At 45.8% G+C, this 27,756-nt stretch overlaps 2 protein-coding genes across 4 annotated transcripts; one reads left to right on the forward strand and one right to left on the reverse strand.

The window, feature by feature from the left end:
• GTF3A (general transcription factor IIIA) lies at nucleotides 1-13,416 on the forward strand (the record flags this gene model as incomplete). Its single annotated transcript, XM_044249503.1, has 9 exons — nucleotides 1-213; nucleotides 2,759-2,859; nucleotides 7,140-7,236; nucleotides 7,611-7,699; nucleotides 8,933-9,006; nucleotides 10,458-10,538; nucleotides 11,294-11,523; nucleotides 12,837-12,896; nucleotides 13,156-13,416. Coding segments are annotated over 9 exons (1,134 nt in total), but the record flags the coding sequence as incomplete, so codon positions are not given.
• On the reverse strand, nucleotides 13,368-27,743 carry MTIF3 (mitochondrial translational initiation factor 3). 3 transcript variants are annotated; one of them, XM_044249500.1, is made up of 4 exons: nucleotides 27,652-27,741; nucleotides 17,199-17,665; nucleotides 14,551-14,708; nucleotides 13,368-13,619 (listed from the first exon to the last, which is right to left on the reverse strand). In XM_044249500.1, the coding sequence occupies exons 2-4, from the start codon at nucleotides 17,662-17,664 to the stop codon at nucleotides 13,401-13,403; spliced, it is 843 nt and encodes a 280-aa protein (XP_044105435.1). In that variant the 5' UTR covers nucleotide 17,665; nucleotides 27,652-27,741; the 3' UTR covers nucleotides 13,368-13,400. The 3 variants fall into 3 exon arrangements, with proteins under 3 accessions (XP_044105435.1, XP_044105436.1, XP_044105437.1); XM_044249501.1 differs by having other exon boundaries at nucleotides 27,551-27,722; XM_044249502.1 differs by having other exon boundaries at nucleotides 13,485-13,619; nucleotides 14,537-14,708; nucleotides 27,652-27,743.
• Nucleotides 27,744-27,756: the final 13 nt, after the last annotated feature.

A 27,756-nucleotide genomic window follows, 5' to 3' on the forward strand; every position in this document is an offset into this window, starting at 1 on the left:
GCCAAGGTGCGGGGCGCCCTGGAGCCGCCGGCCTCGGTTGCGGAGGGTGTGTCATTCCTGACCATCGCCGACGCCTTCACGGAAGCCGGCGAGAGCCCCGCCCCGCCGCCCTCCGGGCTCAATAGGAGGTTCATCTGCTCCTTCCCTGATTGCAGCGCCAGTTACAACAAGGCCTGGAAGTTAGACGCGCACCTGTGCAAGCACACGGGGGAGGTAACCGGGCACCAGCCTTGGGGCGGAGGGGCGTGGCGTCCAGCCCCAGGGATTCGGGACGTGGTGGCCGGCCTGGCGGGCCCTGTCCGTGAGGCCAGGGGCAGCACGTGGGTGCACATGCCTTTGCAAGACATGTTCATCTTTGGCAGCCTGGATCATAGAGGCGAACCAGCTCTGCCTTAGGTTTGGGAGGAGCCGAGGAGAGGTAGACACGTTCTGAGACCGAGACACTTGTCATGGGCTCGGGGCTTTCTAAACCAACGCTTCCCCTTTGATCTTGAGCTTTGGCCAGTCATCACCTTCGGGTAATCTGTAAATAGGTGCAGAGGAAGGATACATTTATTTGCATCCCTTCTATATCCCCTACTTTTACCCCCAACAGACACCTGACTTAATCCCTGGCCTCCTAGAACTGGAATGGGGAATGACTTCTAAGTACTGGAGCTTTGGCAAGCAGCATGCGTTCATTCCTTCATAATTCAGGACCTTTCTAGCCCTGAAGAGAGAACAGTCTGGGCAGGAAAACAAAAAACAAACTGCAGAAGGAAGCGTGATTGAGTGTGATTGAGTGTGATTGAGTTGGGGACAATACAAGAGGAGGTTTGAGAAGCATGTCTGGTGGGCTTATTTTTTGGCCAGGGTACAAATAGGGTTTGGAGTTTGGGTTTTATTTTGAGGGCAATACGAAGTCTTTGGAAGATGACCTCTGGGGAAAGGGAAGTTCACGGAGGCCGAGGAATCTGCCCAATTTCCCAATGTTTGGCAGAACCTGGCTTCACATTGCCTCATATGAAGGCCCCCAATTTCCCCCGCCTCCATCCTTTTTTAGATTAATTAATTTATTTTGGAGAGAAAGAGAGGGAGTTCAATGGGGAGGGGGAGAGGGAGAGGCAGAGAGAGAATCTTTTAAGCAGACTGAGCGCTGAGTGTGGAGCGGGATCTCATGACCCTGAGGTCACGACTTGAGAGGAAATGAAGAGTTGGATGCTCAGCCGACTGAGCCATCCAGGTGCCTCTGAAGGCCCTTAATTTCTTAAACCAGAGGCCTGCAGCCCCTGCTTTTGCACCTAACACCTACCACACATATAGGCTATTCCATCACATGTCCTCATGGCCCCCAACCTCCTTACCCTCTCCAGTATTGGAAGGCTGACCATTTCCTCCAAATCTTTTCCTCTTCCTCACCTACTGTTTTCACTGCTCCTTTCTGCCCTTGACTTTACCCATGCTACCCAGTTGTCTTGGCAGTCTTACCCAGTGACTGTCTTCATTCAAAACATCCATTAAGTTCTGCCACCCTATCCTTTCTGTTGCCCATTCTGTCCCTCAGATTGTGGGTTCTGAAACTTGTATGTCCAAGTAGGGAAGCATGTGGTCACTTTTGTGTCCCTCCCTGAAAACCCTTGGGGCAGCATGAGCCTCCTCTCCCTTCTGTGGGTCACCCCCAGAGCCATGGCCCAGAGGAAGGATAGACTGTCTGTGACCTTGGGGCATGGGACAAGTAGTCTCCAACCCCTCTCTCAGCTCTGCCCTCTAGATAAATAAACTGCCCTCTTTTTAAAACAAGGGCGCCTGGGTGGCTCAGTGGGTTAAGCCTCTGCCTTGGGGTCAGGTCGTGATCTCAGGGTCCTGGAATCGAGCCCGGCATCATCAGGCTCTCTGCTCAGCAGGGAGCCTGATTCCATCTCTCTCTGCTTGTTGCTCTGCCTACTTGTGATCTCTCTCTGTCAAATAAAATAAATTAATTAATCAAGTAAAGAAACAAAAACAATAAAAAAAGAAAGACTTACAAATACTGTGCAAAGTTCCATGGATTTTCCCCCAGTAATAAACTCTTCTGTCTTCCTGTCTAATGACTTTGCTACTAGTACTGATATTTGAGGCTTTGGTACCTCCTTCCTGGACCGTCTTGGGGTTACGTTTTTCATAATAAAATAAAACTGGTGATTTGGGGGACATTTTTTATTTTTACTGTTGGTGTAGAATGGATACCCTTCCTCCCTGGGTCCCAAGTGGTGGTTGCAGTTAGGCTGAGAGCTGATGGCTTTGCTCTGGCACCTGTGAATGTCTTCCTGGAGGTATGCTGGGCATTCTCTTAGCATAGGCACTGGGCTTGTCTGGGATGGGACGGAACCTGCACGTTCCTGTGCCTTAGGCTTCGAATGGATAAAAATACGCTGTGGTTGGAAACACGTGCATGTTGGCCATGCTGATGGCAGACAAGTCACCTTCAGGGGTGGGGTGGTACCGGTGAAGCCTGTTGTCAGGCTAGAAGTAGGTTAGCAGTGACATCTCTTACTGTGAAGGCTACCTGCTAATTTCATCTGCTATCCATAGAACAAAATCTGTCACACTGCCTTTGTGAGAAAGTTGTAGCATTTGTAGAACACCATTTTCTAGCTTCGGTGCTCAGCACTTACTGAGAGGAAACCATCTCTGGAGGTGGCGTCCATGGTTTTGCCTCCTGTACATTTTAGGTGTTTAAATAATACCAGAATTACTAACTGGGGCAGGATTGACCTGTTTTTATTTTCCTTCCTGCTAGAGACCATTTGCTTGTGACCATGAAGGGTGTGGCAAAGCCTTTGTCAGGGACTACCATCTGAGTCGCCACATCCTGATTCACACGGGGGAAAAGCCATTTGCGTAAGTAGAGCACAATTCTGAGGCCTTTGAAGCGGTTGTATTTGGCATAGCGACCTGTATTTGGCATATCATTCCTGGTAAGGAAGTAGATTGTTCACTCCTAAGACCAAGAGCGAGCAGCTTCTTTCCTTTGCTTCTCTGGGTCCAAGAGGAGACTGGGTTTGGATGTGTGGGAGAGAAGAGGGGGTTTTGTGGGTCCTTTGTGTGTGATAACTTAAGCAGTGAGTTTATCTGAAGTTGTCTTGAGTTTGCATCCTGTCTTCTCCCTTTTATTTATTTATTGTTTTAAGATTTTATTTATTTATTTGACAGACAGAGATCACAAGTAGGCAGAGACGCAGGCAGAGGGGATGAGGGAAGCAGGCTTCCCACTGAGTGGAGAGCCCAATATAGGACTCGATAGCTGAAAGCAGAGGCTTAACCCACTGAGCCACCCAGGCACCCCTCTTCTTCCTTTTTTTTTTTTTTTTAAAGATTTTATTTATTTATTTGTCAGAAATAGAGGGAGAGAAAGCGAGCGAGCACAGGCAAAGAGGCAGGCAGAGGCAAAGGGAGAAGCAGGCTCCCTGCCAAGCAAGGAGCCCGATGTGGGACTCGATCGCAGGACCCTGGGATCATGACCTGAGACGAAGGCAGCTGCTTAACCAACTGAGCCACCCAGGCATCCCCCTCTTCTTCCTTTTAAAGTAGATATTGACTGGGAAATCCTCCCGCCAAAACACTCTGTTCAGACTAGATGGGATAATGGTTCCCTGGCAGAGTCTTGCCTCCATGGGTTACAGGGTTTTTGTGAACCAGTAAATAAGCTTCTGGGATAAGAGACAGAAGCATGAAGAAGTAGAGCTTTTAATAGTTTTATCTTGTATTTCTTCAAATTAAGCCCCTGCACCTCTCCCACACCAGGTTCTATTTTATTCTTCTTGGAGTTGCTGGTTCTGAAAGGACGGAGGTACTGCTTGCCTTTTGAATCAGCTACTTCTTTAAAGTACTGGATCTCAGATTTAGGGAGCGTGAGAATCACCGGGAGAGCTTGTTAAAATCAGAGTACTGGATCCCATCCCGGAGTTTCTGATTCCATAGGTACTGGGTGGAGCCAGAGAATGTGCATTTCCAGAAAGTTCCCAGGTGATGATGCTGTTGGTCTGACATCCATACTTGGAGATCCACTGAATAGAACGTTCCGTGGAAACACTTAGTTTTCATTGAAAAAATAGTAATTAGCTGTCCAGAGCTACATACAGGAGACCGGTTTTGCCCATGTTGGAATTTGATACCGTAATTGTGTTCCATGAGACAGTTCCTTGCATGTAAGGTTTTCTAATGATCTGAGTTGTTTTCTTTTAGTTTTAAGATGATGGTGAAGGTGAAGTGTCTCATGTCTCATTAAGGCCCAAGCAAGTGAGTTGTCAGTAGTTGACACGGGATCATCTTCATGTCCTTTTCCACGTGGAGAGCCACCTCTCTGTGTGACCAGCGTGGTAGCGAGCGGGAATGGGACAAAGTACTGGGGGGGCAGATGTCTTTATCTCAGCCTCCGCGCAAGCACATGGTGTATCATCAAAATAAATAGCCCTAAGTAAAGCTTAATGGATTTCAAAATGTAGTTCAGCTAGCCCAGCAGAGAATAACTAAGCATGGTCTGGAAAATAGAGCTGGACTATAGTTTTTGACCTGGAAGTTTCACGTTAGGGGATTTATTCTGTAGGTACACTCGTGCCTGTATTAAATGCATGTATGAGGTTATGCTCAACACTGTTAGTAGGATCGAGCATTGGGATCAACCCACCTGCTGGTCACGAGGGACTAAAGAGCATAGCAACACAGTAGAATAGTCTACAGCTGGGAAAACGAATGCAGGTGTTGTCTGGGAAACAGGATCTCCAAGGCATAGTCACCGAAAGACCAAAGTTCAGAAGAGTGTGTATGGAGAGCTGCCTTTTTGTGTGTAAAAAGGAGGAGGGAAGAGGGGCGCCTGGTTGGCTCCGTGGGTTAAAGCCTCTGCTTTCGGCTCAGGTCATGATCTCTGGGTCCTGGGATGGAGCCCCACATCAGCCTCTCTGCTCAGCAGGGGGCCTGCTTCCTCCCCTCTCTCTCTGCCTGCCTCTCTGACTACTTATGATCTATGTCTGTCAAATAAATAAATAAAATCTAAAAAAAAAAAAAAAGGAGGAGGGAAGAGTGGACAGGAAGAATCTCTATTTATATTTGCAACGTTAAAAGTTACTTAATAAAACCGAAAGTGTCACCTCTCCTAAGAGTGGTGGGGCGTCACACAGCATTGTCCCTTTTCATGCTTTTTGGTTTCTGAGCTAAGATACTTTGTGCTATTTAAAAGATGAAATCTCAAGGAGAATGAGCTGGGTACAGATGCATAGGGGGACTAGGAAAGCTGAGTGTTCTTCCCTCTGGACCAAGGCCACTTCTAGGGTAATCCTGGCCAGCTCTCTCCCTCGCCTGACCTGTCTTCAGTTCCAGGCTCCCCTCTGGACAGTGCTGCTGGATGTCTCTCTGACTTCTTAAGTTTCCTGTGGCCCCAATCCCTCCCAGTCAAGTCTGAGCTCTGCTTCCTTTGGTCTTCACCTGCCTGGTCTTCACCTGCCTTGTTCTTGTCGGGTGGCATCTGTGTCTACCTGATGACCCATAGCAGAGACAAGGCAGCTCCCCTGGGTGCCTCACCCTCTTAGCTGTCCCTCAGACCATGTCCTTCAGACTCTGTCCCTCTGGCTGCTGTGGTCTTACTCCAGCCTCTTAACTCCCACTTGAATGGTGTTTTCTTTGCCTCCAGACTGCTTCCCTTTTTAAGGCTGGGCACAGGTTTTAAGTGTGGCTTTCATAACCAAGTCTGGGATCTTAGTATGTTGTGTAAATGACCCTGGTGACCTCACCTTTTCATGAACTTGCCCTGTTTGCTTGACTCTCTGACATGAAACTGTGGTCCAGCAGCACTTAACTGACCAGCAGCCCCATCTGTGACGCTGCCTGCATCTACTGGGTCCCTGTGCCTGCTCCTTGCTTCCTGTCAGGACGTTTCTGGGCCCTGTCCTCTTGCCCCAACTTGTGTTGGGTTAGATGCTTGGATCAGGATTCAAGGCCAGAGTGACAGAAAACCCAGCACCCTAGTGGCTTAAACAAGACAGTCTCTGTTTTTCTTGCTTAACTGAAATGCAGGAGTGGACAGTTGAGGGGTGTGCCACAGTCAGGAGACCTGGGCTCTTTGTAGCCTGCCTCTGCCATCTTCATCTTGGGGCTTCAACATCATGCTCCAGGAGGACTGCTGGAGCTCAGCTGTCACACAGGCATTCCGCCACCAGGGTGGACGAAGGAGCAAAAGAGGTGTGCCCCCTTCTCAGATGCTTTATGGTTGCTTTAATTGGACGGGCCCAAAAGAGCCACGTGGCCACCCCTAATTGCAAGGGAGGCTGGAAAAAGCTCTATTTCTGTTCATCGTGTACCCAGCTAAAACTGCGTTCTATTCCCAAAGTGAAAAACAACCCCTGTTGAAATTCATAGTGGTCTCTGCCCCAGCGCCCCTCCTGTGTGCTTCTAGTGCCATCGATCGCACGGCCCCTACCTGTGTGTCTCCCATCTGTCCCTGTGCCCGATTGGACTATTACCCAGTATTTATCAGTGAATGACAGCTGACATCAGGGCTCTCAGGGAGGTCCTGCTTCGTCCACCAGGCTTTGGAGAACTCATCACAAGAAGAGCACACAGTAAAAAACGCAACTGCCCAAAGAATTTAGGTAATTCAAGGGTGAGATATAGAAGCACTCATTAAGGGGGGGGACTAGAACGACTTGATGATATGCGAGAAGCCATATGGTTTGTGGTTTTGCTCTAAATATCTGTTTTTACCTCTGACGGTAAGCAGAAACTAGTGTTTTTGAGGGTTTTTTTGGAAATGCAGCTTATTGTGACATTTCAAGCAAAATTAAGGTTATCCAATTCTAAATTGAGAACAGTTTAACTTAAATACAATTTAAGCCTAAGCAGGTTTGGGCTTTTGGAACTAGTGTTTTCCACTTTCCCTCTGCCCGGTTCACAAAGCATGTGTGCTGTACTATGCCTGATTTCAGAGGCCTAACATGAAAAACACATCTCAGTGCTTGGTAATCATATCAGAACTGAGAGGCTGACACTGACTTAACACTTTGGAATTTGTTAAAGACTATTTTATACTGTACTTGGGAAAGTACTTTTATAAAGTTGGAGGATATATGCATCTTAAAAATTCTCTTCTCTCGGCTTGTAAATATTTTGATTTATACAATTTCTTACAGTTGTACAGCCAGCGGTTGTGATCAAAAATTCAACACAAAATCAAACTTGAAGAAACATTTTGAACGTAAACATGAAAATCAGCAAAAACAATATGTAGTAAGTATGAATGATTTTCTGTGCCTAAATTCTCTATTTTTATGCTTATTGTCCATGTTTCGAAAATGCTCATCAACCAGATTTTGTCTGCCAAATACCTGAATTTAGCCCAACTCCTAGCTAACATAACAGCAGCTTATTTTGAAAGCAAACATTTTCGTGCTGATGAGGTTTATTATGGGTAGGCTGCCCCAAACGAAACTCTTACGCTGTTTCAAATGGGTTCTTCTTCAAAGCTTCCTGGCCTAGAATTTGACAGTAACTCAGTGGAAACAAGTAGCAAGTATAAAGTTTCCATAATGTGTTTATCTTGAGGGAATTCTCTTGTGAATGGTTCTTTTTTTTCTTCAGACTAATGAACCTTTATTAAACAGTGCACTTTTGAAGGTTGCAAGAAGGCCTTTAGGAAACACCAGCAGCTGAGAATCCACCAGTGCCAGCACACCAACGAGCCGCTGTTCACGTAGGTGCTTCCCGCTCCTGGGCTCTCTTACAGTTGAGCGGGGGATAAGATTGAAAGGCAGAGGTTGGGTGCAAGTGTTCAGAAACCATTTCTTAACGCTTTTCTGTACCGTGAATGCCCATTGATATAGTGGGGCATTTCAAAAGTTTGATTGTGCTTTTCCTTTCCAACAGAAATAGTTAATGTATTTCCAAATGATTTGTAAACTAGTACAGTTGTGGTGAAGCCTGAAGGGAGAACTAAGAAATGACTTTATTTAGTTAGAGCTCATTTATTTTTATTTTTATTGAAGATTTTATTTATTTGTCAGAGAGAGAGGGAGTGCGCCTAAGTAGGGAAAGCGGCAGACAGAGGGGAGAAGCAGACTGACTCCCCACTGTGCAGGGAGCTCCGATGTGGGACTCGATCCTAGGACCCTGGGATCATGACCTGAGCCGAAGGCAGACGCTTAACTGACTGAGCCACCCCCGCGTCCCAGAGAGGCTGTGTAATTGTGTGAACTGTCATTATGCAGACACGAAGCATTCCTTTGCTACAGAGCAGAAGTCACAGGGCTGTGTACTTCAGAGTGGCCTTCCTGGGGAACAGGGATGGTGACTGGACACACGGGGCTGGACTTGCTGAGGGTGTCAGGGAGCTCCAGCTGCCTGCTCGGAGGTGCATCTTCAAGGGCACTAGCCAGCCTCTCTGTGGGCCACCATCCTGCCCAGTGCCTTCCTGGTCCCCCCAGAGCTGTGGCTTGCCTGGGGTCACTGCAGGGCCTGCGTCTCCCGCTGGCAGGCCTGCCACCTCTTGTGCCACCCGGGCCTTTTGCAAGGAAGCGGCTATGCCCTGTGTGGCTCACCAGAGCCCGTGTGTCTGCCGCTGCTTTCCTTCCACACCGTCCCCAGGTGGCAGCGTGAGACCCAGGAGACAGTTGAGAATGCCTTAGTGGTTTACCTCAGCTGTCCCGTAGCCACGAAAACAGCCCAGTCTCAGAAGGGTGAAGATGAACACTTTAATATGATCACAACGCCAAAAAAAGAAGTCATGACTCTTAGTTTGTTTGGTCTCAAGGCTGGTCAAGTCACTTGAATTTCACTTGGGATTCGGTCTCAATTTCAAATCTCCTCTTTATGATTGGTTTGGTGGTGGGGAGAGACTTGGGTAGCAGAAAAGGACAGAGTAATACTGACCTTCAGCAGATGCTCCACAAAAGCGGATTGGCTCATACGGGACCTCTTGTTAACCCAGGTGTGCCCAGGAAGGATGTGGCAAACACTTCGCCTCACCCAGCAAGCTGAAGCGACACAGGAAGGTCCATGAGGGTATGTCTGGCGCTCCCAGGAGGCCCCCGCTTTGAGACCACCCCAGGAGAGACTGTGTGTGTGTGTATGTGTGTGTGTGTGAGAGAGAGAGAGAGTGTATGTGTTGTGTCAAGTTCTTTGTAAGATGCTCTGTTCTGTGCCGTGGTCCCGTGGCACCCAACACGATTTAGGTGGGGGCCGCGTGCTGCAGGTTCAGATTTTAGACTCGACCAGAGACACTGCACGCCCTCGTCTGTTCTTCCACTCCTGTCGTCACTGTTTACAACCAGTGTCTCTTGGTCTGCCACAAGTGCCTGGGGGTTCCTGTCGTCACTGTTTACAACCAGTGTCTCTTGGTCTGCCACAAGTGCCTGGGGGTTCTCTGCTTCTGAGAGTGTTAGCGCTCCGGCTATGGAGCACTATGGTTGGCTTTTTCACCGCTGTTACCTCTTCGATGCCTGTGTCCTCCTTCTCATTACAGGCATCCTCAGGGCTTGGATAACATTTTGAGGTTTTGGAGTTATCAGATTGTAACTTATTCCAGAAACACTTGATTAAATTACTTGAATCTTCTGTTTCCTTGAGGGCTTTGTTTTTTTTAAAGAATTTAATTTGACAGAGAGAGAGATCACAAGTAGGCAGAGAGGGGGAAGCAGGGTCCCCGCTGAGCAGAGAGCCCGATATGGGCCTCGATCCCAGGACCCTGAGATCATGACCTGAGCCAAAGGCAGAGGCTTAACCCACTGAGCCACCCAGGCGCCCCTCCTTGAGGGTTTTTTTATTCTGTATTCCAGTTTTCTAAATATTGAGTATATGGGGTTTTTGTTGTTGTTGTTTTAAACATTTCACTAGTAGCTGAAGAGTAAGAGGTACCCTCATTCCTTTTAGTTTCTCTCTATTGAGTTGGTGAAATACAGATCGGCTGTTAACAGTGACAGATTCTTCCAGTTCTGGTGCTTCGCATGATGTCTGCTTTTGTCTACAGTGTTTCCTCTGGGTTCTTATTTTCTCCCTTAATTGCACCCTTCGTCTTTCCTGTATTTTATAACTTACCAGATAGTAAGACTAGAGGCCAGGTGTAGGCACACAACCCCTGAGACGTAGTGTTGGTGGTGTGCCAAGCCCAGAGGACCAAGGAGCTTTCACGAGGAACACAAGAGGCAGGCATAAAGCAGGGAGGGGCAGGGCGCTGCAAGCCATGGCGGCTGGGGAAGGGCAGCAACTTACCGGGAACGGCGTGCTTACCGGGAAGAGTGTACAGACCTAAGACACTACGTGGACTACCTTGCTACACGATGATTATGTTTCCCTGCAAAACTGAGTTTTTATTCCCACCTCTAAAGACTAACTGAACATTACTGGGAGACTGGAGAAAGATTATGTAGGCTTACAAGTTTCCTTTCTAATTATGCTTGGTATTTACGCTGAATATTTATGAAAGGCAATACACCAATGTATTTTTTTCTCAACAGGCTATATGTGTCAAAAAGAATGTTCCTTTGTGGCAAAAACATGGACAGAACTTCTAAAACATGTGAGAGAAACCCACAAAGGTAAGGCAGACGTGTATGGCACAGTGTAAATATTTGTCGCTATAGAACTGCTCTTAAAGAGGAAAATATTAAACATGGGCCTTAAAATAATAACTTTTCTGTGTCATGTTTTGAGACTTGCTGGGTACCTCAGCCGTTTGGCAAATGAGCAGACAGAGCTGTGGTCCCAGATTCAGGAGGAGCTATGCAAGGAATTGCTGTGCACATTTGTGTTTTTTTAAGATGTTATTTATTTATTTGAGAGAGAGCACAAGGCAGGGAGGAGAAGGGCAGAGAGGGAGAGGGAGAAGCAGGTTCCCCACTGAGCAGGGAGTACAATGCGGAACTCAGTCCCAGGACCCTGGGAATATGACGTAAGCCGAAGGCAGAGGCTTAACAGACTGAGCCACCCAGGCACCCCTAAATTAGTAGTCAAGAACTTTGGGAGGCACTGGTGGCCAATGGGACAGTTTGGGAAATAGCGCTTTACGTATTGGCAGACAAGGAAGGAAACTGGTCGTCTCAATCTCCCTTTGCCCCTCAGCTACCATGCTGAGAACCCCTGCTCCCTGGTAAGGGAAGAGTGACTTTCTGTAATACAAGAACATGGGAGAATTGAGACAGACTTCCAAGCAATAAAAATTGGACTTCGTTTTCTGATTTATGATAATCATGACATTTTCAGCATCAAATATATTACTTATATATTGAAGTAAATTTTCTCTGTATGGTCATACCTGGGGAAATCGGTTAAGTTTGTCTGTCTACTCCACCAGAGGACATAAAATGTGAAGTATGCCAGAAAACATTTAAGCGCAAGGATTACCTTAAGCAGCATATGAAAACTCATGCCCCGGAAAGGGATGTATGCCGGTGTCCGAGGGAAGGCTGTGGTAGGACCTACACAACCGTGTTTAACCTCCAGAGCCACATTCTCTCATTTCACGAGGAAAGGCGCCCATTTACCTGTGAACATCCTGGCTGTGGCAAAACCTTCGCAATGAAGGTAAGTACTCGCCCTCCCGGATGCTGTCCTTTAGGTCTGGGGCTTCCCAGCTGGGTTCCTGGGAGCTCTGGATTCCAAGATGGTGCCCCAGGGCCTACAGATGGGGAAAACCGGGTGCTCTGGACCTTCCACTCTGGCTTCAGCAGGAGCGGTTCTTTTTTTTTTTTTTTTTTTTTTTTTTTTAAGATTTTATTTATTTATTTGACAGAGAGAAATCACAAGTAGATGGAGAGGCAGGCAGAGAGAGAGAGAGAGGGAAGCAGGCTCCCTGCTGAGCAGAGAGCCTGATGCGGGACTCGATCCCAGGACCCTGATCATGACCTGAGCCGAAGGCAGCGGCTTAACCTACTGAGCCACCCAGGCGCCCCAGCAGGAGCGGTTCTTAACTCAGGTCTGCAGAACCACCGGATCTTCCTATGCCAGTGGCTCTCAAAGCATGGCCCTGGATCAGGAGCATCGGTGTCACCTGAGAATTTGCTAGAAATGCACATCCACAGGCCTTCCCCGGACCAGAAATTCTGGAGATGGGACCCAGTAATTTGTGTTTTAACAAACCCTCTGGGTCTTCATGTCCTTGAGAACCAGTGGCCTGCAGTACCACGTGCTTATTAATTGTAAGAGTATGATAATACTTGGGTGTCCTTTTAGACTGTTGTCTTTTAGGGGTTGAGAGAGTGGGCAACAAGGACATTAGGGACTATAGCACTTGGGGATCAAGTCTGGATCTTGGTGTGACTTGAATAGGTAAGAACGGGACACTTACCAGATGACCCGCGCTGCTCTGCGGACCCTCAGTCTGGCAGGTGCTCCTACAAGTGTGAACCATGAGTTACAGCTGAGTCTGAAGACAGTGAGGTGGGCACCGAGTGCGTCCAGACCGTTAGAAAACCACCTGGGGCTGACTGATGGTCAGCATTATTGAGGATGGGAAGGCCTCGGTCAGATTTTCCACTGGGGTTTCGCTGAGGTTCAGCTAAAGGTGCAGCTAAAAGAACCTTCTTCGACTTGGAATAGCTCACTCAGAACTGGTTTCCCCTCCTCTTACTTACGAAACAACTAAGAAGCCGGTGGAGGCTGAGACTGTTTAAGTTCCTAACCTGGGTCCTTAAGAAAGGTAGTGATTTAGGTCTAGGATTTGAGGAAGAATTCGCTCTGGTGGGGGAATCTTTGTAAGCTGAGGTCACATCCTTCAGTGGGATGTAACAGAAAGAAGGTGGACAGTTTATTTAAGTAAGTCATGGAGTTTTCCTATTAAGAGATACCAAAATGGCAGTGTTCTAAAGATGTAACTGTTTCTTTCTCCTTCATTGTAGCAAAGTCTCACTAGGCATGCCGTCGTGCATGACCCTGATAAGAAGAAAATGAAGCTCAAAGTAAGTTGAGTCAGGCAAGCTATTGATTTTAAACACCAGTTACCTCAGCCAGATACAATCTAGAATGTTTCAGCTCCTTAGTAGCCAGTGAGCCTGCACTGCTGTGGAAGGGAGGGCACGACCTTCACTCTGTTCTAAAGGAGCGCTGTGTGCTAAAGGAGCGCTGTGTGCCGGGGGAGGGGAGGGGTTACAGCTAGTAGAAGATTGGTTCACACAGCTTGATTTTGAATCCCATTATCTTGTTTTCTTATCTCTAAAGGTAAAACCCTCTCGTGGAAAACGGAGTTTGGCCTCTCGTCTCAGTGGTTATATTCCTCCTAAAAGGAAGCAAGAACAAGGCTTATCTGCACCTAAAAACGGAGAGACCCTGAACTGTACTGAAGACCAGGTACTCTCCACTGCTGCGGCCCTACCCTCAGCCGAACCTCACCCTGCTTTGTTTAAATGACGCGCAGCAGCCAGCTCAGTGACTTCCGCTCAGAAGCACATTTTTCTTTATTAAAATCACTGATGCACAACATCTGATTCTTGATGGTTTCTGTCTTCTTTGTTCAAAGCGTCTCCTTTCTGGGTTCCTTGAGCTTCTCTCCAGGCATTCTCTTCCTTTTTGCTCAAATGACGAAGAACACACATTACAGCTTTTCCTCCCCGAACAGGCTGCGGCCGGGATGAGAAGGTAGCTAGTCCAGGCATGGTCTGGAGTATTTGATGACAGATCTCCTCCTAGAAAGGGAAAACACCCAAAGATTAATTTAAAACTGTCTTTGATGCTTTCTAGTGTTAACGCTCTAATACACATAAAAATCAGCATTCCTGAATTGCTGTTAAGTGACTACCTAATATCAAATTGTGCCTATCTGGTTAAGCTGACTGAAACCTGTACGATAACCAGGATTTTTACAAATGCCGCATAACTAACTGATGCACTGAAGGTTGATAGTTTTAAATTCCCACTCTGTCCTGGCATTGTGGGACTGTGTCTGGGCCCTTCTACCATCTCAAAAAAAGGAGATACAAAGCAGTGGGTTTCGGTACTGACAGAGGACCTCTTTATCCCCCAAGCTGTCAGTCTAGTGCATTTCTTAACATTGGTAACACAGAGTCACTGGGGTGATTAGAAGAATACACCTAGTTCTAGAGACTCTGGGCTGAAACCTAGGCCTAAGTGATTCTAACCTGGAGTGAGGGCGGAAACCACCAGACTAATGCTGCCTTTTAGCTGCTAAGGTCTTGGACTCTAAGGGCAAAACAAATATTCTAGAAACTTAGCCTGGGAGTATAAACTGATATTTTCCAGAACGGCAGTGTGACTTTATATATAATGCTTCTCAGGGGCATTATAAATAGGAGACTTTTAAAAATGAATCTTGTGTTTTTAAATTATAAATATTGTGCAGTTTGTAAAAAGAATAGTAGACAGCCCTACGATTATGCAGCGCAATGTTTTCACATGACAAAATACACTTCCATGGAAAAAGTGATGTACACAGAGTATGCTTACATTTTGAAAAATGAATTGGAAATCTACTGCCATCACTGGATAGAATTAGCCATTACTCGTCTTTGCCTTTACATTCTCCAGATTTTCTACAATTTTCTCTTTAGATCAGAAAACAAAAACCGTGAGCAGTTCCTCATACCTGCCTGTACTCACCATCTTCTGTTCTGGTTCCTCTGGGTTCTTCCCTTTCTTTATGGTAATTTGAACTTTGTACTGTTTCTCAATCCACTGCTGAATCTGTTTACTCTTTGTATCCAAGTCATGTTGTCCAATATTTGAAGAAAAACTGAGTTCCTTTGTCAGGGTAGGTCCTAGTTTGAAACAGGGAGACTTGGTGCCAGGACTGCTCACTGGTCTCTTCATGAGACCTGAGCTGTACCACACACTTCGAGAGAGATCAGCTTGGCACGGGGGCCTAACACTCCTCTCTGACTTAGTTTCAAATGTTTTTTTTAAACAAGGGAGATGGACAGACTTAAAGATACCGATTTTTTACCTGCCAAGGAAGAGTATATTGGTCTCAGCCTTTAAAAGTAGATATTCTGTAATGTACAGAATGCTTCCAAAATCCTTACCTTCACTTGATGAAAGAACAAAAGAATGGTCCTTTAAAAGGAACAAGTCTAGCTTTATGATAAAACTTGACTATCCTTATTTTTCCTTCTGATTAAAGCAGCAGCTGGGAAGTCCTCTTCTCATCTGACTCCTTTTGCGATGGCCTCCTAGTGACAGTGGGGTCATCCAGACTGCACGAGGCAAGAGGGAGCTCCCTGTGTCCTGTATTCCGAAAATGGAAACCCTGACTTTTCGAAAATTATTTTACAGGGAAGGAACAAACTACCTAGTAAAAGCGCTGGGACAATTCAGAGTTTTGATACGGAAGAAAAATTAGGTCTCAACCCATACAACAATCTCCCTAGGAGGACTGACTAAATGTGAAAAAATTACAACTTTAAAACAGGAGAAAGGAAAGTGTATGTGACCTCAAGACGGGAGAAGGATTTTGTTAAGAAAAAAAACTGGTAATTTCCTTTATCAAAACACTACTGGTAATTTTAAAAAGGGCAACCAAAGAAATCTAACTGGCACAAGGTTTTGGCATCACACAGAACAGAGAACCCTAATAAATCGGGGGTGGGGGAGGACCATACAAGTAGAAAAACGGATGATAAACCGGTAATTCACAGAGGAGGCAACTCAAATGGTGAAAGGAAACACAAATAAATAAGACAGGCTTTCCCACCCATCAGCGTGACAAAAAACGAGAGGAGCGTACCAAGTGTGGGTGAGGATGTGGGGAAAGAAATTTCATATACTGCTCATCTGCCCCACAGGCTCAGGACACTGACAGGCACACTGTTCTCAATCAAAGACTGGAAACGAGCCCAATGTCCACGCAAAGGCACTAAAGCCATGGTATATGGTATATCCTTAGGATTCAATTTAGTAATTACAATAAATCAGCTACAGCTGTTCTATCAACATGGCTCTTGAAAACAGCAAGACATAATTTTTATGTGTATAAAATCCTGCTCTACACTGTTTATATGGAACCAAAGCTTAACAACACAGATCTAGTACACCCAGAGTCCGTGATGGTGGAAAGGGAGGACAGCACCGGGAAACGGCACACAGGGGACTTCCAACTTTTCTGGGATGTTTTATTTTGTTTAAGAATCTGAAGCACAACAATGTTAATGCTTGTTCATTCTGGACAGTGGATAGTAGGTATTTATATTTTTCTGTATGCTTTCCAATTCCCAAAATAAAAGCAATGTTTGTAAAAAAAGAAACACCTCCTTGCTTCCCTCAAGCCCCTACAGCTGGTCCTAGGTCTCTCTCAGAACAAAATAATGCCTTTAACACCTTAGCCCTCCAAGTAGTGCTCACAACAGCAACGGGTCTTCTCCAAGCTTCTCTGGGTTGTTCAACTACTTTTCTGGGATACAGTTTGAAGTCTTTACCATCCTAGTTGGCCTCCTCTGAATGCTCTTTGTTTTCTAGTCAACATCTTCGCTGAATGTGGGCTTACAAGACTGAGCCGCAGACAGAGTGTGCTTTTCTTAAGACACACAACCTCGCTGTGGCGGCTTCGGGACCAGTATTCCTGGTCCCTGTTCCAGGCTGTTTAACAGAAAACACTCTTCCGTAATGATCAGCACTTCGCAGGAATTGTGACTAATCCATGACTATTCAATTCATGGTTCCACGAAGGCATCCGAGACAAGGGCATTGGAAGGTGATTGGCAAAATGCGTAAATGAGCATTACTTACCAATATTGTAACAAAACACTGGGGTGGGAGAGCCTAGGAGGTTAGAATCACCTGAATCACCTAGGAGGTTAGAAAGTGCTTCCAAGCAATTAATGAGGCACCGCCACTTTAGAGATATGGGGGGAAAGGCGGGGAATAGAATGGCCCAGCCCTGGAACAGGGACTCGAATCTGCCCCCTCCGAGTCTCCTTTCTCTCCCACTGTGAATGGTTCTGCCACCCCCAGATCAGAGACTGAGCTAAGGACCACAGGGAAAAGTGATTTCATCACTTTGGGGAGTTTACCTTATACCCCACCCTCCACCTTTTTACACAGGCTTAAAGGAAGAGATGCTGTCTACAGGGCATCCAGGAAAAAATGGAATGGCAATAATGGAGAGCTGAAGAAAGATGTGGGCAGGGGTGGGGAGACCGTAAACTTCCCTGTTTTTTCACATCCCCGCGGTCACGAGGAGCCGTGGCAGATGCTGCTCTCAACTGCTGGTCCACGGTCCCGAGGACTCAGTCTGCAGACAGCATGATACCTACCAGCTTTGGGGTTGGCCTTTTCCAGTTCCCGAAGCCTCAGTTGCTCCTTATGAATCTGTGCCCCCGTTAAGAGCTGGTACTGGGGAGACTCGGTGCCGCTGTCCCGTTTCACGAGCCTCAGGTCCCGCTCGTTCATGAGCCTGATCACGTCTGCTCGGTGCATGTTTCCCAAATCATTGCCCGCCTCATCCAGCACGTGAATGACTCGCTCGTGAATTTTTCTCCCGATGCTATTAAAAGCCGGCTTGCTCTTTTTCTTCTTCTTTCTTTCTTCGTCCTGGGGGTCTGCAACAGTACTGAAAGCTTCTGCATGAACCCAGGAGGACAGTCTTGGGACAGAAGCTCCGAGGGACCGCTGCGCTGGGACGGTCTCACACAGGCTGCATTTACCAGGACATCTGCTGATGTAGTTATTTCCAGTCTTTATGGTTTGTGATGTTAGCCTCTTTAGAAGAAGGGCGGCCATCCTAAAAAGCAGAGAGAAGGTTTGTTACAATTCCATCAGTTCCTTGCTGTGCTTTGATGCTGTGGTACATGGAGGGCGTGGATGAGGCTGCAGGCCTAGGTCACCTGCGAACGTTGTGGATCCGTGCCTGGGGAATTTACGCCAATGGCATGCACTGTCAGGGCTCCGTAGTCATATTAAGGGGTGGATGTACTGTCCCCCGTGCAAGTTAAACAGTACCTGCACATGCTGTCACTTTCCGTCGTTTCTTCCCCCAATACTAGCTCATTTGACCCTATTTCCCAAGGATCTTGTAGCGCCAACTCTAAAACCAAGAATCATCCTAAAGGTTTATTTAGGAGAATGCATATATAAAATCCTTGGTGATTCATAAACACCAACTCATAAGCTTTTAATACAATCAATTGCTAAGACAATTTATCAATACATCCACTGGTACACAGAAGACAAGAGCTCTATTCTGGGGAAAGGGACCCCCACGAAGCAAGCTGACCCCTGGGAGCACTGATGGAGACTCTCAGGAAGGAAATATCCTGACGTAAATCAGAGTGCTGAACTCATAAACTGTACGATGACCCACAAGGGAAGGCATGAAAAGCCAACGTTAATGAAGCATCTGGTACACACGGTGATTCTGGTTTATTTCATAGGAATAACCACTGTTCTTAAAAATGGCATTTTGATTTTGAACTTGCTTCTCTCCCCCAATAAGTCTTTCTCCTTCCATTCATATGCTGGGCAAAGCCTAAAGGGGCAGGCTGGAGGAGGAAAGAGAGGGCCCAATCATGTCATCTGGGGTGGGCCACACAAGGACTCAGGGAGGTGGGGCTGTCCACAACCAAAGAGGAAGGGAGAGGGGCATTCAGCGGTGATTCTCAAAGAATGGTCCCTGGGTCACCTGCAGGAGAGTCACTTGGAATGTTTGCTAAAACTGGAAGTGCCCTCTGGTGCCTAGATTTGATCCCACTGGGCTGTACAATCACTGACGCAACCTTCATCATCATCCTGTCTTAGGCCTTGGGTTGGGTTGACTGCGGCCCAAGCTGTCCACTTGGATATCTAATGTCGCCCACAGTGAAGACGTCCCCCACCGAACTCTCAGTCTTCTCCCCCTATGCTGCCTCCTCCCTCAGTCTTCCCTATGTCATAGAAAGACCACGTGCCGCTCAGGCTGCAAACAGCAAAGTTATCCTTCATTCTCCCTTTTCTCTTAGCAATTTAGCAGTGCAGCTGGCTGTTCAGCCTCTAAAAACATCCGGGATCCAACCATACCTTGCCATCTGTGTTGCTGTTACCCCACTACAAAAATATCCCCCTCTCTCACCTGGTTTGCGGTCAGCCTCCTGACTGCCCTCCTGCCTCTGCCTTACCCCCTCTAATTTATCACCCACATCAACATGTGCATGGCAGATGACGTCTAGCCTCTGATCAGAACCCTCTGCCGGCTTTCACCTCTCTTGGGAGGGGAGGGGGGAAGCCAAGCCCCTGAAGAGGCCCACAGTGGCCCCCACCCACCTCTGCCCACCGCGCCTATCCCACCTCTTCCAGCTCTGTTCCAACCTCACTGGCCTAGGGGGTGTTCCTGGCACATACCGAACACAGTCTTCCTCTGGGTCCTTCCACCCAGGAGGTCCCTTCCCTCGGCTACGTGGTTCATTTACCTCAGGCCTCCCTCGGCTTAAGGGTTACCGCTCAGCGAGGCCTCCCCATCCACTCTAAAGAACACTGTACTCTCATCACTTTCAAATCCATTACCTTGCCTTTGAAAGAATCCACATCCCGCCATAGTCTATAGCTACTTTGCACACATGTGCACAATCTGTCCTCACGAGAATGCAAGTTCCTAACACTAGAGCCCAGAGCCGCTATCAGCACGGACATGCTGAGTGAACCAATGTTTGAGCCAAAGGGAATAGCCAGGAGGGAAGGTGGTGTCTGCTGGTGTCTGACCCCTGGGTCCTCAGATGTGTCATTCCCTAGTAAAACACACAAATGCAGGTAGCCCATGTGCTTCACATTCTGGCTGGCCTCTCAAATGTCACTGGCCTCACTGAGATCTAAGGGCAGATGCTCTACCCACAAGGGAGGAGATGAACTCAGTCGCTACCTGGTCAGGACTCCAGCTGCAGATGTGGTAAAAACTCAAGAACAGGAGCAGACTGGATCTTTTTTTTTTTTTCTTTTCATTTTTATTTATTTTTTAAAAAGATTTTATTTATTTATTTGAGACAGAGAGAGACATGGAGACGGAGAGAGAAAAAGTACGAGCAGGGGAGCTGCAGGCAGAGGAAGAAGCAGACTTCCCACTGAGCAGGGAGCCCAACGCAGGACTAGATCCCAGGAGCCTGAGATCATGACCTGAGCCGAAGGCAGATGCTTAACTGACTGAGCCACCCAAATGCCCCCCAGATTGCATTTTAAGTAGTTGAGATACTCCTGTTTAACAAAAGAAGTCAGATATTTGTTGGTGGAGGAAGCCCCCAGACCAAAAAGGCAGAAAAGCCTGAGACCAGAGAAGACTTGTTTTCCATTTAGCATCAGAAAAATAGCAGCAGTACCAAATTTCACCAAGAGTTAGGACGGCGCTGAGAGTAACGGAAGAGAGCGACTGCATCCTGGGTAATGGATTCTCAACACATTAAAACAGAGACTATTATTTCAAAATGTAGGATTTTTTTTTCTCAAAATGTAGGATTTTCAAAAACAAGAAAGCATATAAATAGACAAAGCATAGGAAAAAGAGAAAACAAAATTTATGAAAACCCTGGTTGTTTGCGGTAAAGGACACAAGTGATTTTCCCCCCTCATCCTTCCTAATTGTCATTTTTCCTCCATCTTTTACATGGAAGAAATACTTTTTACTAATAAATGAAATTACAAAATAAAGATGATTTCAGAAAAATGATGTAGAATTTTTTTTAAAGCTTAAAAAACACTTTCCAGGAAAAGGAAAAGGAGTAGAAAAATACTGTAACTATATTTTTCTTTAAGTTCTGCACCATTTTTAAAATTTCAATAAAGTTTTCAATTTTCTTTCCTTTTTTAAATTTTTTTAGATTTATTTATTTGACAGAGAGAAAGATCACAAGTAGACATAGAGGCAGGCAGAGAGAGAGAGAGAGAGAGGGCTCTCTGCACCCGCTGAGCAGAGAGCCCGATTCAGGGCTCGATCCCAGGACCCTGAGATCATGACCTGTGCTGAAGGCAGAGGCTTTAACCCACTGAGCCACCCAGGCACCCCACTTTTAAATTTTCTTGACAGCAATTAAGCACCAATACTAGCTAAATTTTGACTTTATGGCAAGGTAAACAAATACATATTTCTTCAAAATCAGCTTTTCACAGATAAAATATAAATGTAATGTTAAGAAAAAACCCTAACCCTAACCCTAACGAAAAAAATATAAACGTAATGTTAAGAAAAAAGCCGTAAAATATAAATGTAATGTTAAGAAAAAAATACCAACTTAAATTCTAATAATTAAAAAGCTTTTTTAAGAAAAGGTTTATTTATTTGAGAGAGAGAGAGAGCAAGTGCACAGGAACACAAGCAGGGAGAAGCCGACTCCCCTTTGAGCAGAAAGCCCATAGCAGGGGTGCCTGGGTGGCTCAGTTGGTTAAACGACTGCCTTCAGCTCAGGTCATGATCCCGGAATCCCAGGATCGAGTCCCGCATCAGGCTCCCAGCTCCATGGGGAGTCTGCTTCTCCCTCTGACCTTCTCCCCGCTCATGCTCTCTCTCACTGCCTGTCTCTCTCTCTCAAACAAATAAATAAAATCTTTTAAGGAAAAAAAAAAAAGCCCAAAGCAGGACTCGATCCCATGACCCTGGGATCATGACCTGAGCCAAAGGCACACACTAAACCAACTGAGTCACCCAGGCACTTCTAAAAAGCTTTTTATTCGGGAATGTTTCAAACATGTTCAGGCAGAACAGTATAATAAAGCCCCAAGTACCCATCACGCAGCCTCTTCATAGCATGTAGCCAAACCAGCCTCCTCTCTGCCTCATCTACTCTCCTACAACCCCAGAGGCCCATGAACTATTCCAAGGTCAATCCTATCTCACCAGCATATACCTCAGTAAGTCATCTCCAAGAGGTGTGGCTTCTTTTGTCTTTTAATGACCATAATGACATTACCCCAATTAATAATCATTCCTTTCTATTACCAAATATCCAGTTTTCTGGCTTCCCCCACACTATTGTAATTTCATTTGTTTATGTTTCATTCACAGGTTGGGTGCATGGGCAGACTCCCACTGGTCCAAATGTGTGGTAATCACAACACTAAAGAACAATGGCAGAAAGTTGTTTCAACACATGGAATATGCAAAAATCTACAAAAAAGAAAGATCATTTGCCAGAACCGCTGTGACTATTACCCGGATTCCTTACCGTTAAAATTGGTAAAGAGAAAGGACTAACCATTCACCCTACCTTTTTAGGAAGAACTGACATCAGCAATCATCCCCAGTGGGTAAAGAAAAGCTCTTCATTAGAGGAGAATGCTAGCTAATAAATGGAGAAGACAAGCCATTTAGAAATCACCATTTTGCCACCTTCAATCAAATAACAGGTTCAGGCAAGGGTGGATACGAAAACCATTAGATACAAAGCTAATGAAGAAACAAGATATTTATTATAATGGTGCCCAAGGGTGACTCAAAGGTTACCTGCAAACTGAAATGGGAAAAACACACTTTGGCTGTCACCCTCCTTCACCTAAGGTCAGACTCAGCATTCCAGCGATGGGACAAACCGACATCCTAGCACACACTTCCTCCGGCAGCATGGCATGGGGGTGACACCTTCTGTGAAACAGTCCTGCCAAAATAGCTTTAACCAGAACCTGGTCTGGCCTCTAGATGGTTTCCAGTTTCCAGGGAATACAAGGGCCAGACTTGGGAACAAAACAGACACCACCACAAGGAAACAATCTGACAAATGCAGACTGTGGCTTGTATCAAAAAAAAAAAAAGTCAATGTAAAAGGGAATGAAAAAAGAAAGGGGCTATTCTTGAATAAAAAGAGGAGACATAATTGTAAAATGCAATGTGTTTGGGAAAAAAAACAACTACAAAGAGGTGTTGAGATATAGGGGACAAGCTTTTGAAAAGTAAGAAGATTGCTGATGGACGGGGTGCGATCCGGAGAAGTATTGTGACTGTCTCAGGTGGGAAAATGCCGTTCTTGGGAGGGGACTCTGAAGTATTCAGGGTAGAGGACCATGACATCTGCCACTTGCTTGGACAGGGTTCGGCAGAAAATACATGTGCAGCATGACAACATTTGCTGAATCTATGTTACGGTTATGTGGATGTTTGGTTATTGAGCCTTTAAACTGTCCTATAGGTTTAATTTTGTTCATAATTAAAAAGTTAAAAAGAGAAGCAGCTGCCCGAAGAAGAAACAGTTCACTAGTCGTGCCAATAGGACGGTTTCAATCCATGTAAGTTAGACATGTCACTATAATTTAATAAATTGGCATTCTGGCTTTATATAATCTTCAAAAAAATGTTCTCTTCATTAGTTTCAAGGCCTTATCTAGATGAATTCTATGTCTACGGAACTTTACAGACTGCAAAGTCTGAATTGTTTGGTAATGCAGATCACCTTTATTCTCCATCTGGTTTTCATCAGTCTAAAAGCATCTCCCCATCATAAATGAAGATGGTTTCACGTCCAAGTAGAACTTGTGCAATGTTTGGCTAACTGGTGGTTAAAAGGGAACATGTTTTGGAGCAGTGGTTCTCAGAAACTGGAGGCCTACCAGCATCATCTGGGAATGCATTTTCAAAACACAAGATGTTTCCTTGTTCCTCTATTGTTAAGCACCACTGGGTGAAGACCCTCTCAAAAAAGGAAGACATAAGAAAATAAATGATGAAACACTGTAACGTTAGTGGGCTCCAGTGGTTTAAGCTAGGCAGTCTGGGGAGTATAAGAGCAAAGGTTAAGAAAAGGTTAAGAAAGCTTTCCAGGGGATGCCTGAGTGGCTCAGTCAGTTAAGTGGCTGCCTTCAGCTCAGGTCATGATCCTAGTGTCCTGGGATCGAGTTCCACATAGGGCTCCTTTCTCGACAGGGAGCCCGCTTCTGCCTCTGCCTGCCTGTGCTCTCTCTCTCTGACAAATAAAATATTTAAATAAATAAATTTTAAAAAAAGAAAGCTTTCCGGGTGAATGCAAAACAGAAAGCCTTGCTCTTTATGAAATTTCTCCAATTAAATGTGTTTGACAACTTTGTCAAACAAATGGTCGGCTGACTGAGCCAGCAGTCTAAACTGCAGTAAGCTCTCATGTTCTTATGACAATATAGGCGCCTTTAGTCACTCACTGCCACAGCTATCCCTTCAGAGACATCCAGAACTATTTGCAAAGCCAATTATCTTAAAGTCATTTACTTAAAATACGTAATTGTGTAGTGAGACAGCCATATCTGGTTTCACAGAAACCTGGATCTGATCAAGATCATCCCAGGCTGCAGCTCTCTGCACCCACTGGGAGTTTTAAATTCCGCAGCTGACTTCACATTCTGGGGAGAAAATATAAAATTTTTTGTTGTTGTTCCTTAGTTGCATGAAATTGTTTAGGTGCGTGGAAAACTCCATATCCTCAAGCACTGGAAGATAAACGGACAAGTGCCCTCAGAGCCCCCTCACTCTTCTGTCTAAGCAAGTCCCACTAATTTCAGTCCTCACTCCCCTGCTTGGCCCTCTTCAACACCACCCCTAACGTGCCTGGGACCATGTAAGAAAAATGACAATGGCATTATTCCAAATGCACACAACACAGAGTAATTTTAATGTTTGACCCACATATTCCATAAGAAATTGAAAGGATTTTAAATAATAAGCCATAAAGTGGGAAATTACGAAATAAATACATGGCTACTTCCATACACAGTATTTCGGGAGAGCTTGGGGCCGTTCTTTATACTTTCACACTAAGTGTGCAGTTGTTTAAAATGACTAATATTCTTTGAGGACTATTTCCCCCAACTTTTACCATGGAAATGTTTAAATATACAGAAAACTTGAAAGACTGTACACTGAACACCCCAATACCCATTCATCTAGATTCTACATGTTGCTATCTTTATTTACCCATCTATTTATTCCTCTTTCAATCCATTTATGTTTTGATGCATTTCAAAGTAAAGTTGCAGACACTGACATCTTCAAATGCTTCATCCTCAAATACTTCAGCATGCATTCCATCAACTAGGGTTCAGTATTTGGACTCTTTCCATTTTGAAGCAAAATTTACATATAAATTTTGGCTCAGTGGCTCAGTGGGTTAAACATATGCCTTCAGTTCAGGTTGTGATCTCAGGGTCCCGGAATGGAGCCCTACGTCAGGTTTCCCACCCAGCAGGGAGCCTACTTCTCCCTCTCCTGATGCCCCTCTCCCTGGCTCATGTTCTGTCTCTTGCTTTTTCCCTCAAATAAATAAAATCTAAAAAAAAAAAAAAAGTTTGAATCTTAAATATACCTTTTAATTAACCACCCACAACTCCTCTCAACATACAGAATATTACCATCACCCCAGAAAGTTACCTCATGTCTAAGTTAGTCTCCAACCCCACCCAGAAGCAACAACTGTTCTGATATTTTTCTATCATAGTCTGTTCTCAGATTTCATACAAATGTAATCAAGCCTATGTACTCTTTGTTGTAAGGCACGTCAGCATATTTTTGAGATTCAATGGTGTTTTTGGAGGTGTCACTTGTTTGTTCCTATTTCTCAGAATTGTCCCAGTGTATGGATATACTACAAATTTTAAATCCAGTTTTCTATTGATGAACATTTAGAATGTTCCTAGTTTGGGGCTGTTATGAATAAAGTTGCTATAAGTATTTTTGGTTTGGGGTGTGTGTGTGTGTTTTGCTATGAGCATTTTTGTACAAGAAAAAAAAAGTAATCAAATGATTACTGCTCCAAAAGACAGCTGTATTCCCCTTATGATACATTATTTTGCATTACCAAGTACTTCTTCAGGAGGTACGGATAATGTATTGTAATGAAACTTCTTGGAATATGATTTAAATATGTGGTTATGAGGGAGTCCTGTCCTGTAAGAAATTAAATTGTTTGCACGCTCACTGCTCTTCTTTCCTCTATAGCTGATATTTACAAGCTCATACTTACTAATACTTGTTATTTCCAGGGAGGTTGGATCAAAGCTACATAGATTCTAGAGTACTAAATATTTGTGAAATCAATTTTGCCAGTTCCTATGACTTTAAGATCCTTCCTCACACCTTTCAAAAGTTTCACAAAATCCTTGCTTCTGCCTGCAGACCTGCCAACAGGCCATGTGTTCTGTTCCAGTGGGCTCTGCAGCCTTAATACCAGAGGACTGAACCACGGTCACTGAGCCTTCATGGTGCTCTCCCTTGGCTCCGGTTTTGCTCTTCCATAAGGAGTACAAAGTACTATCCATACTCGGGTTAGCTTTTTAAGAGCAATAACGCCAATTTACAACACTGAAAGAAGCCGACATATATCTTTGGTCAATTACTTAACCATATTTTTTTTTACCTATAAAATATTTAACTTGCTTTATATTTTACTTATCTTCTTGAAATAGCTTAATGACCATCCAGGAAATGTTTTTTAAAAAGCTTTTAAATCCAGAGCTACAGACTCAATATTAACATTGGACTTATTCCAGCACATGTATCTTCTACCTGGTCCTTTGCTCTTCCAGAACTTCCTATCTCGGTGCCCAGCATCACAGTCCATCCTCCAAAAGAGTACCCCTCTTTTCCATCTCTGCTCTCCCTCACTCTCCTAGCTAACCCAACACCAAGTCTCATAAATCTTCTTCTAATTCCACTCAAATCCAACCACTTCTCCCCACGCCCATTGCCACTACCGGATTCCCACCAGTATCCTAACTAGGATTTACACACTTGGAACCGCAATCCGTTATCCCTGCGCGGCTGTCACCACACATCCCCACCCTCCCCACCATAAAAATGCCTCATATTATGACCAACATCTTTCATGAAGCCTAAAGGGTCGTGCCACCTCTCCAGCCTCGTTCTATACAAAACTTTCTACTTCCCTAAACCACAATGGCCGTCCAAATTCTTGAAATGCTCTTCCCTTAAGTTTAGGAAGCTCCGGATTGTTGCTTAGTGCTCTTTCTCCAGGCATTCTTCTGATTACCTTCCAAACGAAGCCGATCAGTCCCTACTTCCCTTGCCCCCTCATCTGTTTGTTGAGCTCAGCATTAATGCCCAACATTAAACGCTCGCGTAGTATAGTTTATCTTTTTCCCTTTTAGTACTAATCACAATCACAATCACAATCTGGTGATTATCTGATTGCTGTTTCTCTCCTTCAATAGCCGGTAAGTTCTCTGTCCCGTCCCTGGCATACTAAGAGGTCGCTGACTTTGCAAACGCCCCTCCACTCTGCACCTTCTTAGACTTTGAGTTTTTTGTAGGAAAGTTTATTTACTTCGTTCAAGAGTCTTGTCCCATAGAGCCTATTAAACTGTGAGTAGGGAAAGAAGAAATCCCCCAATCACTTAGCAACACTCCCTGCTACTCCTCTCCCCGCCGGCGGACGGTCACGTGTGTCAGCCGCGGCCACGCCCACAGCGGGAAGTGGTCCCCCAGCACCCTCCGGCTAGAGAGGGACTTGGGGACGGAGGGCCGGCGTGCGTGCACGCGTGCCCGTATGTACGCCGCGATGGCGGGGCGTAACATTCAGAGGCCGAAGGGCCGGCGTCGGGTCTAGCTCCTGCGGTTCCCGGATGCAGGGTCAGCGTCCCGGACCCAAAGACGGTTCTAGAGACCGGCCGAATCTCCCACCCCGCGGCAGGGTCTGCCGCGCCTCTCCGCGCTCCGTCCGGCGGCAGAGGGGGCACTGACCTTCCAGGGACACAGCTGAGCGCGAAGCCGCTTCCTCCGCAGGACTGTGCCTAAGCCCACGTCCTCCTGCGCAGGCCCCCCCCTCGCACGGCGCCCCTCACCTTTGGTTTTATCTACGCCGGGCCAGCGACTGTAAGGCCTGGCGGAAGAAGCCAGGGAACGGCCCCCGCGGGGAGCCCCCTTCGCCCTCCGTAGTGGGCGGGGCT

This window comes from Neovison vison, chromosome 5 (assembly GCF_020171115.1).
Source record: "Neovison vison isolate M4711 chromosome 5, ASM_NN_V1, whole genome shotgun sequence".
Classification (NCBI taxonomy): domain Eukaryota; kingdom Metazoa; phylum Chordata; class Mammalia; order Carnivora; family Mustelidae; genus Neogale; species Neogale vison.